Source organism: Panulirus ornatus, chromosome 50 (genome assembly GCF_036320965.1).
Source record: "Panulirus ornatus isolate Po-2019 chromosome 50, ASM3632096v1, whole genome shotgun sequence".
NCBI lineage: Eukaryota > Metazoa > Arthropoda > Malacostraca > Decapoda > Palinuridae > Panulirus > Panulirus ornatus.
The window spans coordinates 14,583,425-14,595,680 of NC_092273.1; the positions used below are offsets into that span (position 1 = coordinate 14,583,425).

General features: G+C 43.1%; 2 protein-coding genes across 2 annotated transcripts in view; both read right to left on the reverse strand.

Moving 5' to 3' along the window:
* LOC139764709 (uncharacterized) overlaps positions 1–2,024 on the reverse strand; it is a 7,692-nt gene extending 5,668 nt beyond the window's left edge. The window contains exons 1-2 of the mRNA XM_071691596.1: positions 2,007–2,024; positions 1,454–1,803 (exon numbers count right to left, since the gene is read on the reverse strand). Of these exons, the coding sequence (XP_071547697.1) occupies positions 1,454–1,803; positions 2,007–2,024 (368 nt within the window). The remainder of the gene's footprint in view (positions 1–1,453; positions 1,804–2,006) is intronic.
* The window catches only part of LOC139764631 (homeobox protein dve-1-like), a 404,802-nt gene that overhangs the window by 39,410 nt on the left and 353,136 nt on the right, over positions 1–12,256 (reverse strand). Inside the window, exon 6 of the mRNA XM_071691480.1 lies at positions 2,339–2,545. Within this exon, the coding sequence (XP_071547581.1) occupies positions 2,339–2,545 (207 nt within the window). The remainder of the gene's footprint in view (positions 1–2,338; positions 2,546–12,256) is intronic.

Sequence of the window (12,256 nt, forward strand, 5' to 3'; positions counted from 1 at the left end):
TTGGTAATTTTCTGGACAACAAAGCAATAATAATAATTATAGGTAATTTTCTGATATAATATTATAATAATATATAATAATAATAATAATGATTATAATAATAATGATTATAATAATAATAATAAAAATAACAATAACAATAATAATAATATTAATAATAATAATAATATAATAATAATAATAATAATAATAAATAATAATAATAAAAATAAGAATAACCAACAACAAACAACAATTAATAATAATAATAATTAATAATTAATAATAATAATAATAACAATAATAATAATATAATTAATAATAATAATAATAATTAATAACTTCTATGCGTTTCACCTACCATAAGATTAGCCTGGGGATTCGCTTGAGGCACAACATACTGAACTCAATCAAAAATTTACACAATAGTTTCCCCCCCTACACACAAGACCCTAATCATCAACTAGCAGAATAGACCATATGAACTAGGTTGCTTGGGCTTAAGGTCTATCAACTGCAGGGGGGAAGTCATTAAGGCTGTCAACGTCAAAAATTTACATCCAACAACCCCCTCCCCCAAAAAAATATTTCTAGCATCACTTCCATGTATTAAGTATGATTCTCAATCCGACATAGCCACACACAACACACACACACACACACGTCTTCTTCCGTTATGTATTATTACTTGCTATAATGCGGCAATATGTATGCTTGTAGTCGGTAAAAAAATAACTGATGTATATTCATTAATACAATGATACATAATAAGTGCAGTTATAGTATATAAATATTTTAATAACAGGAAAATATGTAAAATATATTTTTTTTTACACGAATTGTTCTCATTTTCTTTCTCCATTTTCTTTCACCTTGTCTTCCCTTCATTCGTTTATCATTACTTTTAAAAAAAATCTACAAAGTGAACTCGTAAAAATCTAAAAAAAAAAAAAAATTTAATTATAAGATTATTAGAAATTCTTATTATCATCAACACCTCCACATGGCCTTATTTACCATCAATAAAGGAATAGTGTGTGTGTGTGTGTGGAGGGGGGGACTACAGAAAAAATATAATATATATATATATATATATATATATATATATATATATATATATATATATATATATATATATATATATATAAATGAAATTCACTGGCGAGAGAGAGAGAGAGAGAGAGAGAGAGAGAGAGAGAGAGAGAGAGAGAGAGAGAGAGGAGAGAGAGAGAGAGAGAGAGAGAGTTAGCTAGCCAGTCCGAAATCGTGTTAAAAAAAAAAAAATGGAATAAAAGTATTAATTTGCGTGCAGAGAGCGGACAAATATATATTACACTGATCACATAACGACACTGGATTATATTGATTCCCGCTGGGTTACCTTTTTTTTTTTTTATTTGGCTCTGGTGACATTTGGCGAGATTCTTTTAGGTTTATATTTCGTTATGAATATATATATCTACAGTTACGGTACTTTTTAATATAACTATCACTTGTGTTACCTCTATGGTTACTACTACTACTACTACTACTGCTCCTGCTGCTACTACTACTGCTGCTGCTGCTACTACTTCTACTACTACTACTACTACTACTACTACTACTATTACTACTACTACTACTACTATTACTAATACTACTACTACTATTACTACTACTACTACTATTACTACTATAACTACTACTACTACTACTCCTATTACTACTACTACTACTACTACTATTACTACTACTACTATTACTACTACTACTACTACTACTACTACTACTATTACTACTACTTTTGTCATGATGATAGTGTAAATGATTATAATAATGATAATGCTGATAATAATACAAGTATGAATACAACAACAATAACAATGATGATACTGCTACTACTACTTATGATAATAATAATAATAATAATAATAATAATAATAATAATAATAATAATAATAATAATTATGATAATGATAATAATAATAACAATAATAGTAATAATGATAATAATAAAACTGCTATTTCACTTCTAACATATTTCTAACTGTAACACGGTAAATCATAATAGTATTCCAAAGCCAGTGTCGACAGGCGAGAGGTCTGTGTTGGACAGAACGAACTGGATGTGCTGTGGTGTATGTGGATGTTAATGGGCTGAACCAAGGCATGTGAAGCGGTCGGGGTAAACCATGGGGGATGGGAAAGCAACGGGGGAAGGGCGGGGAATGGGTGGGGGGAAAGGGGGTAGAATAAGGAGGATGTGGAAGAATGGGGTGTAAGAGGCTTTGGGGCATCGGAGGCTGAACATTCAGGAGGGTGAGTGGCGTGCAAGGGAAAGGATAATGAGACGGAAGCCACGGTAGCACGTGAGGCCTACCTGTATGGCCGGGTGGAGCGGCTCGGTGGGGATCTTCTCCATGGTGTGCGGGCGTGGGTGGACGTGGTGCGGTGGGGTCATGACGTGGGCGGCGGTAGGCGGCGGGCGGGAGACGTGGGCTACGTGCACCGCCCACCACGCCTCAAACTGCCGCGCCGACTCCTCGCTGACCTCGCCTGAACCGCGGATCAGCGCCGACAGCAGACCCTGTCGGAAGAGAGAAAAGTCAGGCTGGTTTGACCCAAAAGTCAGTCTGGTTTGACCCAAAAGTCAGGCTGGTTTGACCCAAAAGGCTCAGCGTTTGGGCCTCGTTCTTATAATGACAGGTGTGTGTGTGTGTGTGTGTGTGTGTGTGTGTGTGTGTGTAATACGAGTATATGATACTGTCTTATATAGACTATTTAGACTATATGAACGATCACCGACACTGTCTTATAGTAATGGTATATGTATCATCATATAACTATATGATCCCAGAACTCCTTACATGGGGGGGTTTCCTACACTCAGTAGCAGGGAATGATGGTCTCCTTTGCAGCAAAGTGTTCCTCGATGTGACTTTACTTGCGGCGTAACCACAAGCAGGTACAACACACACACACACACACATACATATATATATATATATATATATATATATATATATATATATATATATATATATATATATATATATACATATATACATATATATATATACATACATATATATATATATATATATATATATATATATATATATATATATATATATATATATATATATATATATATATGGTTGTTTAATTTGTTTATGGATGGGGTTGTTAGGGAGGTAAATGCAAGAGTTTTGGAAAGAGGGGCAAGTATGAAGTCTGTTGGGGATGAGAGAGCTTGGGAAGTGAGTCAGTTGTTGTTGGCTGATGATACAGCGCTGGTGGCTGATTCATGTGAGAAACTGCAGAAGCTGGTGACTGAGTTTGGTAAAGTGTGTGGAAGAAGAAAGTTAAGAGTAAATGTGAATAAGAGCAAGGTTATTAGGTACAGTAGGGTTGAGGGTCAAGTCAATTGGGAGGTGAGTTTGAATGGAGAAAAACTGGAGGAAGTGAAGTGTTTTAGATATCTGGGAGTGGATCTGGCAGCGGATGGAACCATGGAAGCGGAAGTGGATCATAGGGTGGAGGAGGGGGCGAAAATTCTGGGGGCCTTGAAGAATGTGTGGAAGTCGAGAACATTATCTCGGAAAGCAAAAATGGGTATGTTTGAAGGAATAGTGGTTCCAACAATGTTGTATGGTTGCGAGGCGTGGGCTATGGACAGAGTTGTGCGCAGAAGGATGGATGTGCTGGAAATGAGATGTTTGAGGACAATGTGTGGTGTGAGGTGGTTTGATCGAGTGAGTAACGTAAGGGTAAGAGAGATGTGTGGAAATAAAAAGAGCGTGGTTGAGAGAGCAGAAGAGGGTGTTTTGAAGTGGTTTGGGCACATGGAGAGGATGAGTGAGGAAAGATTGACCAAGAGGATATATGTGTCGGAGGTGGAGGGAACAAGGAGAAGAGGGAGACCAAATTGGAGGTGGAAAGATGGAGAGAAAAAGATTTTGTGTGATCGGGGCCTGAACATGCAGGAGGGTGAAAGGAGGGAAAGGAATAGAGTGAATTGGAGCGATGTGGTATACCGGGGTTGACGTGCTGTCAGTGGATTGAATCAAGGCATGTGAAGCGTCTGGGGTAAACCATGGAAAGCTGTGTAGGTATGTATATTTGCGTGTGTGGACGTATGTATATACATGTGTATGGGGGGGGGGGGGTTGGGCCATTTCTTTCGTCTGTTTCCTTGCGCTACCTCGCAAACGCGGGAGACAGCGACAAAGTATAATATATATATATATATATAATATATATATATATATATATATATATATATATATATATATATATATATATATATATATATATAATCCCTGGGGATAGGGGAGAAAGAATACTTCCCAAGTATTCCATGTGTGTCGTAAAAGGCGACTAAAAGGGGAGGGAGCGGGGAAGACTAGTGAAAAAAATCTCTCCTCCAGTTTTTACTTTTCCCAAAGAAGGAACAGAGAAGGACGCCAAGTGAGATGTTTCACCTCTAAAAGCTCAGTCCTCTGTTCTGGAATGGTATAGCTCTCTAACGCGGGCAATGGTGAATATGTACGAAAAAATGTATTCCGACAGTACATGATCAAGTTGCTCTACTGCGCTGAGACATGTTGCAAAAAACCCTTCCCCCAAGACGGCATGAAAAATGGGTGTTGGAATGACGGCTGTTGACCTGGACCAGCCGTATCCTATACACGTCCTGGTCGAGGAGAGGCCACTTTCCGCTCCGAGATTCAAACACGATGAGCCAGCCGTCAGGAGGCCACTGTGGCTAAAACCTGTTCCTCTACAACGACCAGATGCTCAGGATTCTCATCTACGACGAAAACCCAGAAGTAGCCATCCTCATCGCGCGCAACCACACCAACGCCTCTCGGAACGTCCTACTTAAAAACCCCAGTTTAGCTTCAACAAGGCTGTGTGACCCTGGGGGCGACACCCAGCCCATACCGAAGCGTTTGCTACACATGACAGACTAGATGTAACCCCTGGGGGCCACGCACCATCGACCACCTGAACCTATGACCATCTAAGCACCTACCTGAAGCGGGAGCGGTGGTCTGAACCCTCTCACTAGGGACGATACGAAAGGGAACACCTCCATCGTCGCGTCCAGTGAGGAGGAGGAGGAGGAGGAGGAGGAGGAGGAAGAAGAGGAGGAGGTTGGGTCAGCGAGTCTCGGAAGGAAAGGAAACCCATCACGAGACAGTCGAACCTGAGCGGCCACAGTACCCCTGTTGGACGGTCAGCCAACCCGACGGCATTGATGGCCAGCCAGCCGCTTGGGACGTCGCCCACAGCATCGACCTCGCTCCATACACATACACAAGATTGATCGTCCGTTGGAGATCAGACAGGATTTAGGCTCCTGTGTTGTGAGGACCAGCGACACATCCCCCAACTCACCCGTGCCAAAATGCCCTTCCTTCCCCTCCCTCCCTCCACACACACACACACACACACACACACACACACACAACAATGTTCCCAATGATATCATCTCACCATTTGTGCATTTGGGGGTGATGCGAGGAGGCCCTTGGTGAGGTGCGAAGTCTGCCCCAGTGATCGGGGTGTACCAGGTGAAGGGGAGGAGGGAAGAGCCAAGCGTACTACCAGTGTTTAGGGAGGCGAACAGAGGGGTAGGCCTGACTTATAGGCCTGGCTAATAGAGATGGTCAGTAGGAAGCAGACACACGAGTACCTTGGTCAGTACAGTTGCTTATGTGGTGGGACATAAACATGGAGTCACAGGTCACAGATGGTAGTGTATTATGCAGGTCAGGTGTGTTGTGTGTGTGTGTTGTGTGTGTGTGTGTGTGTGTGTGTGTGTGTGTGTGTGTGTGTGTGTGTGTGTGTGTGTGTGTGTGTAACAGCACATAACAATACATATTCCCCCCTCACAAAAAAAAAAAAAACTTTACGAGTGTTGCAAGTGACGAATTTCAACACACACCCACATCCTCACCCTCTCTTACTCCCCTGTGTTCAGCGTCCTCGCAGACCAGACACAGAAGCGAGATAATCCGCGCATCCGTCTCGTCTCGTATCTCGTCGTCGCGACCGCGATCACCGCGAACGCATCGGCTTAGCCGCGGAGGCGACCCTGCTCTAGGGCTGCCCAACCCAGGGTTACCAGCGGGGGGGGGGGTCTGATTTACAACTGAGGGGCCTGTCTGTCTGATTTACAACTGAGGGGCCTGTCTGTCTGATTTACAACTGAGGGGTCCGTCTGTCTGATTTACAACTGGGGGGTCTGTCTGTCTGATTTACAACTGAGGGGTCCGTCTGTCTGATTTACAACTGGGGGGTCTGTCTGTCTGATTTACAACTGAGGGGTCTGTCTGTCTGATTTACAACTGGGGAGTCTGTCTGTCTGATTTACAACTGGGGGGTCTGTCTGTCTGATTTACAACTGGGGGGTCCGTCTGTCTGATTTACAACTGGGGGGTCTGTCTGTCTGATTTACAACTGGGGGGTCTGTCTGTGATTTACAACTGAGGGGTCCGTCTGTCTGATTTACAACTGAGGGGTCCGTCTGTCTGATTTACAACTGGGGGTCTGTCTGTCTGATTTACAACTGAGGGGTCTGTCTGTCTGATTTACAACTGGGGGGTCTGTCTGTGATTTACAACTGAGGGGTCTGTCTGTCTGATTTACAACTGAGGGGTCTGTCTGTCTGATTTACAACTGAGGGGTCTGTCTGTCTGATTTACAACTGGGGGGTCTGTCTGTCTGATTTACAACTGAGGGGTCTGTCTGTCTGATTTACAACTGGGGGGTCTGTCTGTGATTTACAACTGAGGGGTCTGTCTGTCTGATTTACAACTGGGGGGTCTGCTTGTCTGATTTACAACTGGGGGGTCCGTCTGTCTGATTTACAACTGGGGGGTCTGTCTGTCTGATTTACAACCGGATGGTCTGTCTGTCTGATTTACAACTGAGGGGTCTGTCTGTCTGATTTACAACTGAGGGGTCCGTCTGTCTGATTTACAACTGAGGGGTCCGTCTGTCTGATTTACAACTGAGGGGTCTGTCTGTCTGATTTACAACTGGGGGGTCTGTCTGTCTGATTTACAACTGGAAGATCCGTCTGTCTGATTTACAACTGAGGGGTCTGTCTGTGATTTACAACTGGGGGGTCTGTCTGTGATTTACAACTGAGGGGTCTGTCTGTCTGATTTACAACTGAGGGGTCTGTCTGTCTGATTTACAACTGGAAGATCCGTCTGTCTGATTTACAACTGAGGGGTCTGTCTGTCTGATTTACAACCGGAAGATCCGTCTGTCTGATTTACAACTGAGGGGTCTGTCTGTCTGATTTACAACCGGAAGATCCGTCTGTCTGATTTACAACTGTGGGTCTGCCTGTCACATTTACAACTACTCTTCGCTAGATGCACTCACCCGCCGAAGGCCGTCCACACACACACACACACACACACACACACACGCTAGCGGGAAGTAAGCGCAGGGGGGGGGGAGTGGCAGCTGTGTGTACTGTCCTTGGCTGAGGTCGCCTGGATGGCAGTGCCTTGGTGGATGAGCTGGTAATACTGCGCGGTGGGTGTGTCATCCGGCGGGTGTATCAAGGGGGTGAGTGTCTCACCCGGCGAGTGTATAAGCTGGTGAGTGTATGAGTTTTTAAGTGTAATGAGAGAGAGAGAGAGAGAGAGAGAGAGAGAGAGAGAGAGAGAGAGAGAGAGAGAGAGAGAGAGAGAGAGAGAGAGAGAGAGAGAGATGAGATGAGATGAGATGAGATAGAGAGAGAGAGAGAGAGAGAGAGAGAGAGAGAGAGAGAGAGAGACAAGAAATTTTACCTGCACTCCTCCTTAATTACTCTGTCAGTAGAGCTGTATCATCCTAAATTAATGTGTTGATTATCCTCCGTAAGTACATTATTTTCCTTTAAATATATCATCAGCTAATTACCACTGTATTGCTACACAACACCTGTTGGCAATGCTGCCGCGTTCTTTTCTATCATCGTGTTGAGCAACATACGGCATTATATAATGTAATCTGTTGGTGGCACTGTAACGTCTTAACCTCGTTTGCTGGTAGCACTGTAACCCGACTCACCGTTCCCTTGTTGGTAGCACTGTAACCGACTCACTGTTCCCTCCTTGGTAGCACTGTAACCGACTCACTGTTCCCTCCTTGGTAGCACTGTAATGCTTTATCTGTTGGTAGCACTCTAACGCCTTAACTCTATCTGTTGGTAGCACTGTAACGTCTTAACTCTATCTGTTGGTAGCACTGTAACGTCTTAACTATATTTGTTGGTAGCACTGTAACGTCTTAACTCTATCTATTGGTAGCACTGTAACGCCTTAACTCTATCTGTTGGTAGCACTGTAACGTCTTAACTCTATCTGTTGGTAGCACTGTAACGTCTTAACTATATCTGTTGGTAGCACTGTAACGTCTTAACTCTATCTGTTGGCAGCACTGTAACGTCTTAAGTCTATCTGTTGGTAGCACTGTAACGTCTTAACTCTACCTGTTGGTAGCACTGTAACGTCTTAACTCTACCTGTTGGTAGCACTGTAACGTCTTAACTCTATCTGTTGGTAGCACTGTAACGTCTTAACTCTATCTGTTGGTAGCACTGTAACGTCTTACCTACATCTGTTGGAAGCACTGTAATGTTTTAACTCTATCTGTTGGCAGCACTGTAACGTCTTAACTACATCTGTTGTAAGCACTGTAGCCGACTCACCGTTCCCTGTTTGGCTGCACTGTAAGGCCTTAACTTCATCTGTTAGTACTACTTTAGCGCCTTAACTCTTATCTGCTGGTAGCACTGTAACAGCTTAATTACCTGTTGGTAACCCTGTAAAGCTTTAAAATTAAGCTGGTAACTCTAACGTCTTTGCATTAAGCTGTTGGTAGCACTGTATGATCATGGTATTACTGTTGGCACAAATATATCACTTTAAGGTAACCTGTTTCTCCTGTTGTAACGCCTCAGAGCGCATCTGTTGGCTGTGCTACATCACCACGGAGGCACTATCGAGTAACGGAAGGTAACGCCAACGGTATCATCTCCTGTTACTAATGTCTATCCATAACAGTATAATGGTAACAGCATTCAACGGTATCGAATAATCTGTTGTCGTAATATATCGTTGCAACAGTATACATCAACGGCAGGGAAAGGCATCGATACCATCTGTTGGTACAACAACCGTTACCACAGTATCTCACAACACCATCCAACGGAATCCATACCATCTGTTGGTATACCAGCACACCAGCACAACAGTACATAGAGACAAAAAAATAACCACATCCGTTAACAGATCTGTTGGTAGAGCTGCAAAAAAAAAACCCCACTCCACATCTGTTAACAGATCTGTTGATAGGGGTGCACAGTACTGCTAGAACACATAAATACAAATAAAAAAATGTCATTTTGTTAAGCAAGGTGTCTATATAAACCCAAGCAGAACTGAGCAGGCCATCAAACTACATGTGTAGCCTAACCAAATCCCCTAACCTAACCTAACCTAATCAAATCCCCTAACCTAACCTAACCAAATCCCCTAACCTAACCTAACCTAATTAAATCCCCTAACCTAACCTAATCAAATCCCCTAACCTAACCTAATCAAATCCCCTAACCTAACCTAACCAAATCCCCTAACCTAACCTAATTAAATCCCCTAACCTAACCTAATCAAATCCCCTAACCTAACCTAATCAAATCCCCTAACCTAACCTAACCAAATCCCCTAACCTAACCTAATTAAATCCCCTAACCTAACCTAATCAAATCCCCTAACCTAACCTAATTAAATCCCCTAACCTAACCAAATCCCCTAACCTAACCTAACCTAATTAAAGCCCCTAACCTAACCTAATTAAATGCCCTAACCTAACCTAATTAAATCCCCTAACCTAATTAAATCCCCTAACCTAACCTAACCTAATTAAAGCCCCTAACCTAACCTAATCAAATCCCCTAACCTAACCTAACCTAATTAAATCCCCTAACCTAACCCAATCAAATCCCCTATCATAACCTAACCAAATCCCCTAACCTAACCTAACCTAATTAAAGCCCCTAACCTAACCTAAGCAAATCCCCTAACCTAACCTAACCTAATTAAAGCCCCTAACCTAACCTAATCAAATCCCCTAACTTAACCTAATTAAATCCCCTAACCTAACCCAATCAAATCCCCTATCATAACCTAACCAAATCCCCTAACCTAAGCAGATTTCCTAATCTAACCTAACCTAACCAAATTTCCTAACCTAACCTAACCAAATCTCCTAACCTAACCTAACCTAATCCCCTAACCAAACCTAACTCTACCTAACCTAACCAAATTCCCTAACCTAACCTAACCTAATCCCCTAACGAAACCTAACTCAACCTAACCTAACCAAATTCCCTAACCTAACCTAACCAAATTCCCTAACCTAACCTAACCTAACCAAATCCCCTAACCTAACCTAACCTAACCTAATCTAATCCCCTAACCTAACCTAACCAACTCAACCAAAGTTGGGTTGATACTAGAGAGAAAAACCCTGTCAACCTTAACACTGGTTAAATCAAAACTGATTTAAATTCAACATATTATACGCAAATCAACATGACTCTCTCTCTCTCTCTCTCTCTCTCTCTCTCTCTCTCTCTCTCTCTCTCTCTCTCGCTTGGCTTGGATATCGTTCAATCTTACGAATAATAGAAAAAAAAAAAACATTAATTTTCCCTGTACGAAAGAAATTGATGATGAAAAAAAAAAAAAACCTTAGATTAAATTGATATATACACAAACGAAAGCTGGTGCCTGCGGGGGGGGGGGGGAGGATAGGTACACTGTGGTCTACTGAGAGAGAGAGAGAGAGAGAGAGAGAGAGAGAGAGAGAGAGAGAGAGAGAGAGAGAGAGAGAGAGAGAGAGAGAGAGAGAGAGAGAGAGAGAGAGAATATGCCTGGAACATTCGCCTGCAGAAGGGAGAGGACCTGAGCAAATACGTACGAGTACTCGACGTGGACTACTCAATCCGGGGCTTCGAACCCCCCCCCCCTACATTCACCAGCCAGCCAGCCAGCCAGCCAGCTAGTAGAACGAAGTGGGGGGTTAGGGGGATAATGGGCCCTCCACTTCCCACCACCTCCTCCTCCTCCTCGCCCCGAGTTCGAAAACGGGGTTACGAAGTGGTATTGTAAACTCCCATTCATGCGGGTCCTGGTCCTGGATGATGGAGGAGCAGGGGTCCTGCTTCAAGCTGAAGTTCTCTCAAGGTGAGGAACAGAGAAGTTCTCCCAAGGTGAGGAACAGAGAAGTTCTCTCAAGGTGAGGAACAGAGAAGTTCTCTCAAGGTGAGGAACAGAGAAGTTCTCCCAAGGGGAGGAACAGGGAAGTTCTCTCAACGTGAAGAACAGAGAAGTTCTCTCAAGGTGAGGAATAGAGAAGTTCTCTCAAGGTGAGGAACAGAGAAGTTCTCTCAAGGTGACGAACACAGAAGTTCTCTCAAGGTGAAGAACAGAGAAGTTCTCTCAAGGTGAGGAACAGAGAAGTTCTCTCAAGGTGAGGAACAGAGAAGTTCTCTCAAGGTGAGGAACAGAGAAGTTCTCTCAAGGTGAGGAACAGAGAAGTTCTCTCAAGGTGAGGAACAGAGAAGTTCTCTCAAGGTGAGGAACAGAGAAGTTCTCTCAAGGTGAAGAACAGAGAAGTTCTCTCAAGGTGAGGAACAGAGAAGTTCTCTCAAGGTGAGGAACAGGGAAGTTCTCTCAAGGTGAGGAACAGAGAAGTTCTCTCAAGGTGAGGAACAGAAAAGTTCTCTCAAGGTGAGGAACAGAGAAGTTCTCTCAAGGTGAGGAACAGAGAAGTTCTCTCAAGGTGAGGAACAGAAAAGTTCTCTCAAGGTGAGGAACAGAGAAGTTCTCTCAAGGTGAGGAACAGAGAAGTTCTCTCAAGGTGAGGAACAGAAAAGTTCTCTCAAGGTGAGGAACAGAGAAGTTCTCTCAAGGTGAGGAACAGAGAAGTTCTCTCAAGGTGAGGAACAGAGAAGTTCTCTCAAGGTGAGGAACAGGGAAGTTCTCTCAAGGTGAGGAACAGAGAAGTTCTCTCAAGGTGAGGAACATAGAAGTTCTCTCAAGGTGAGGAACAGAGAAGTTCTCTCAAGGTGAGGAACAGAGAACTTCTCTCAAGGTGAGGAACAGAGAAGTTCTCTCAAGGTGAGGAATAGAGAAGTTCTCTCAAGGTGAGGAACAGAAAGTTCTCTCAAGGTGAGGAACAGAGAAGGTCTCTCAAGGTGAGGAACAGGGAAGTTCTCTCAAGG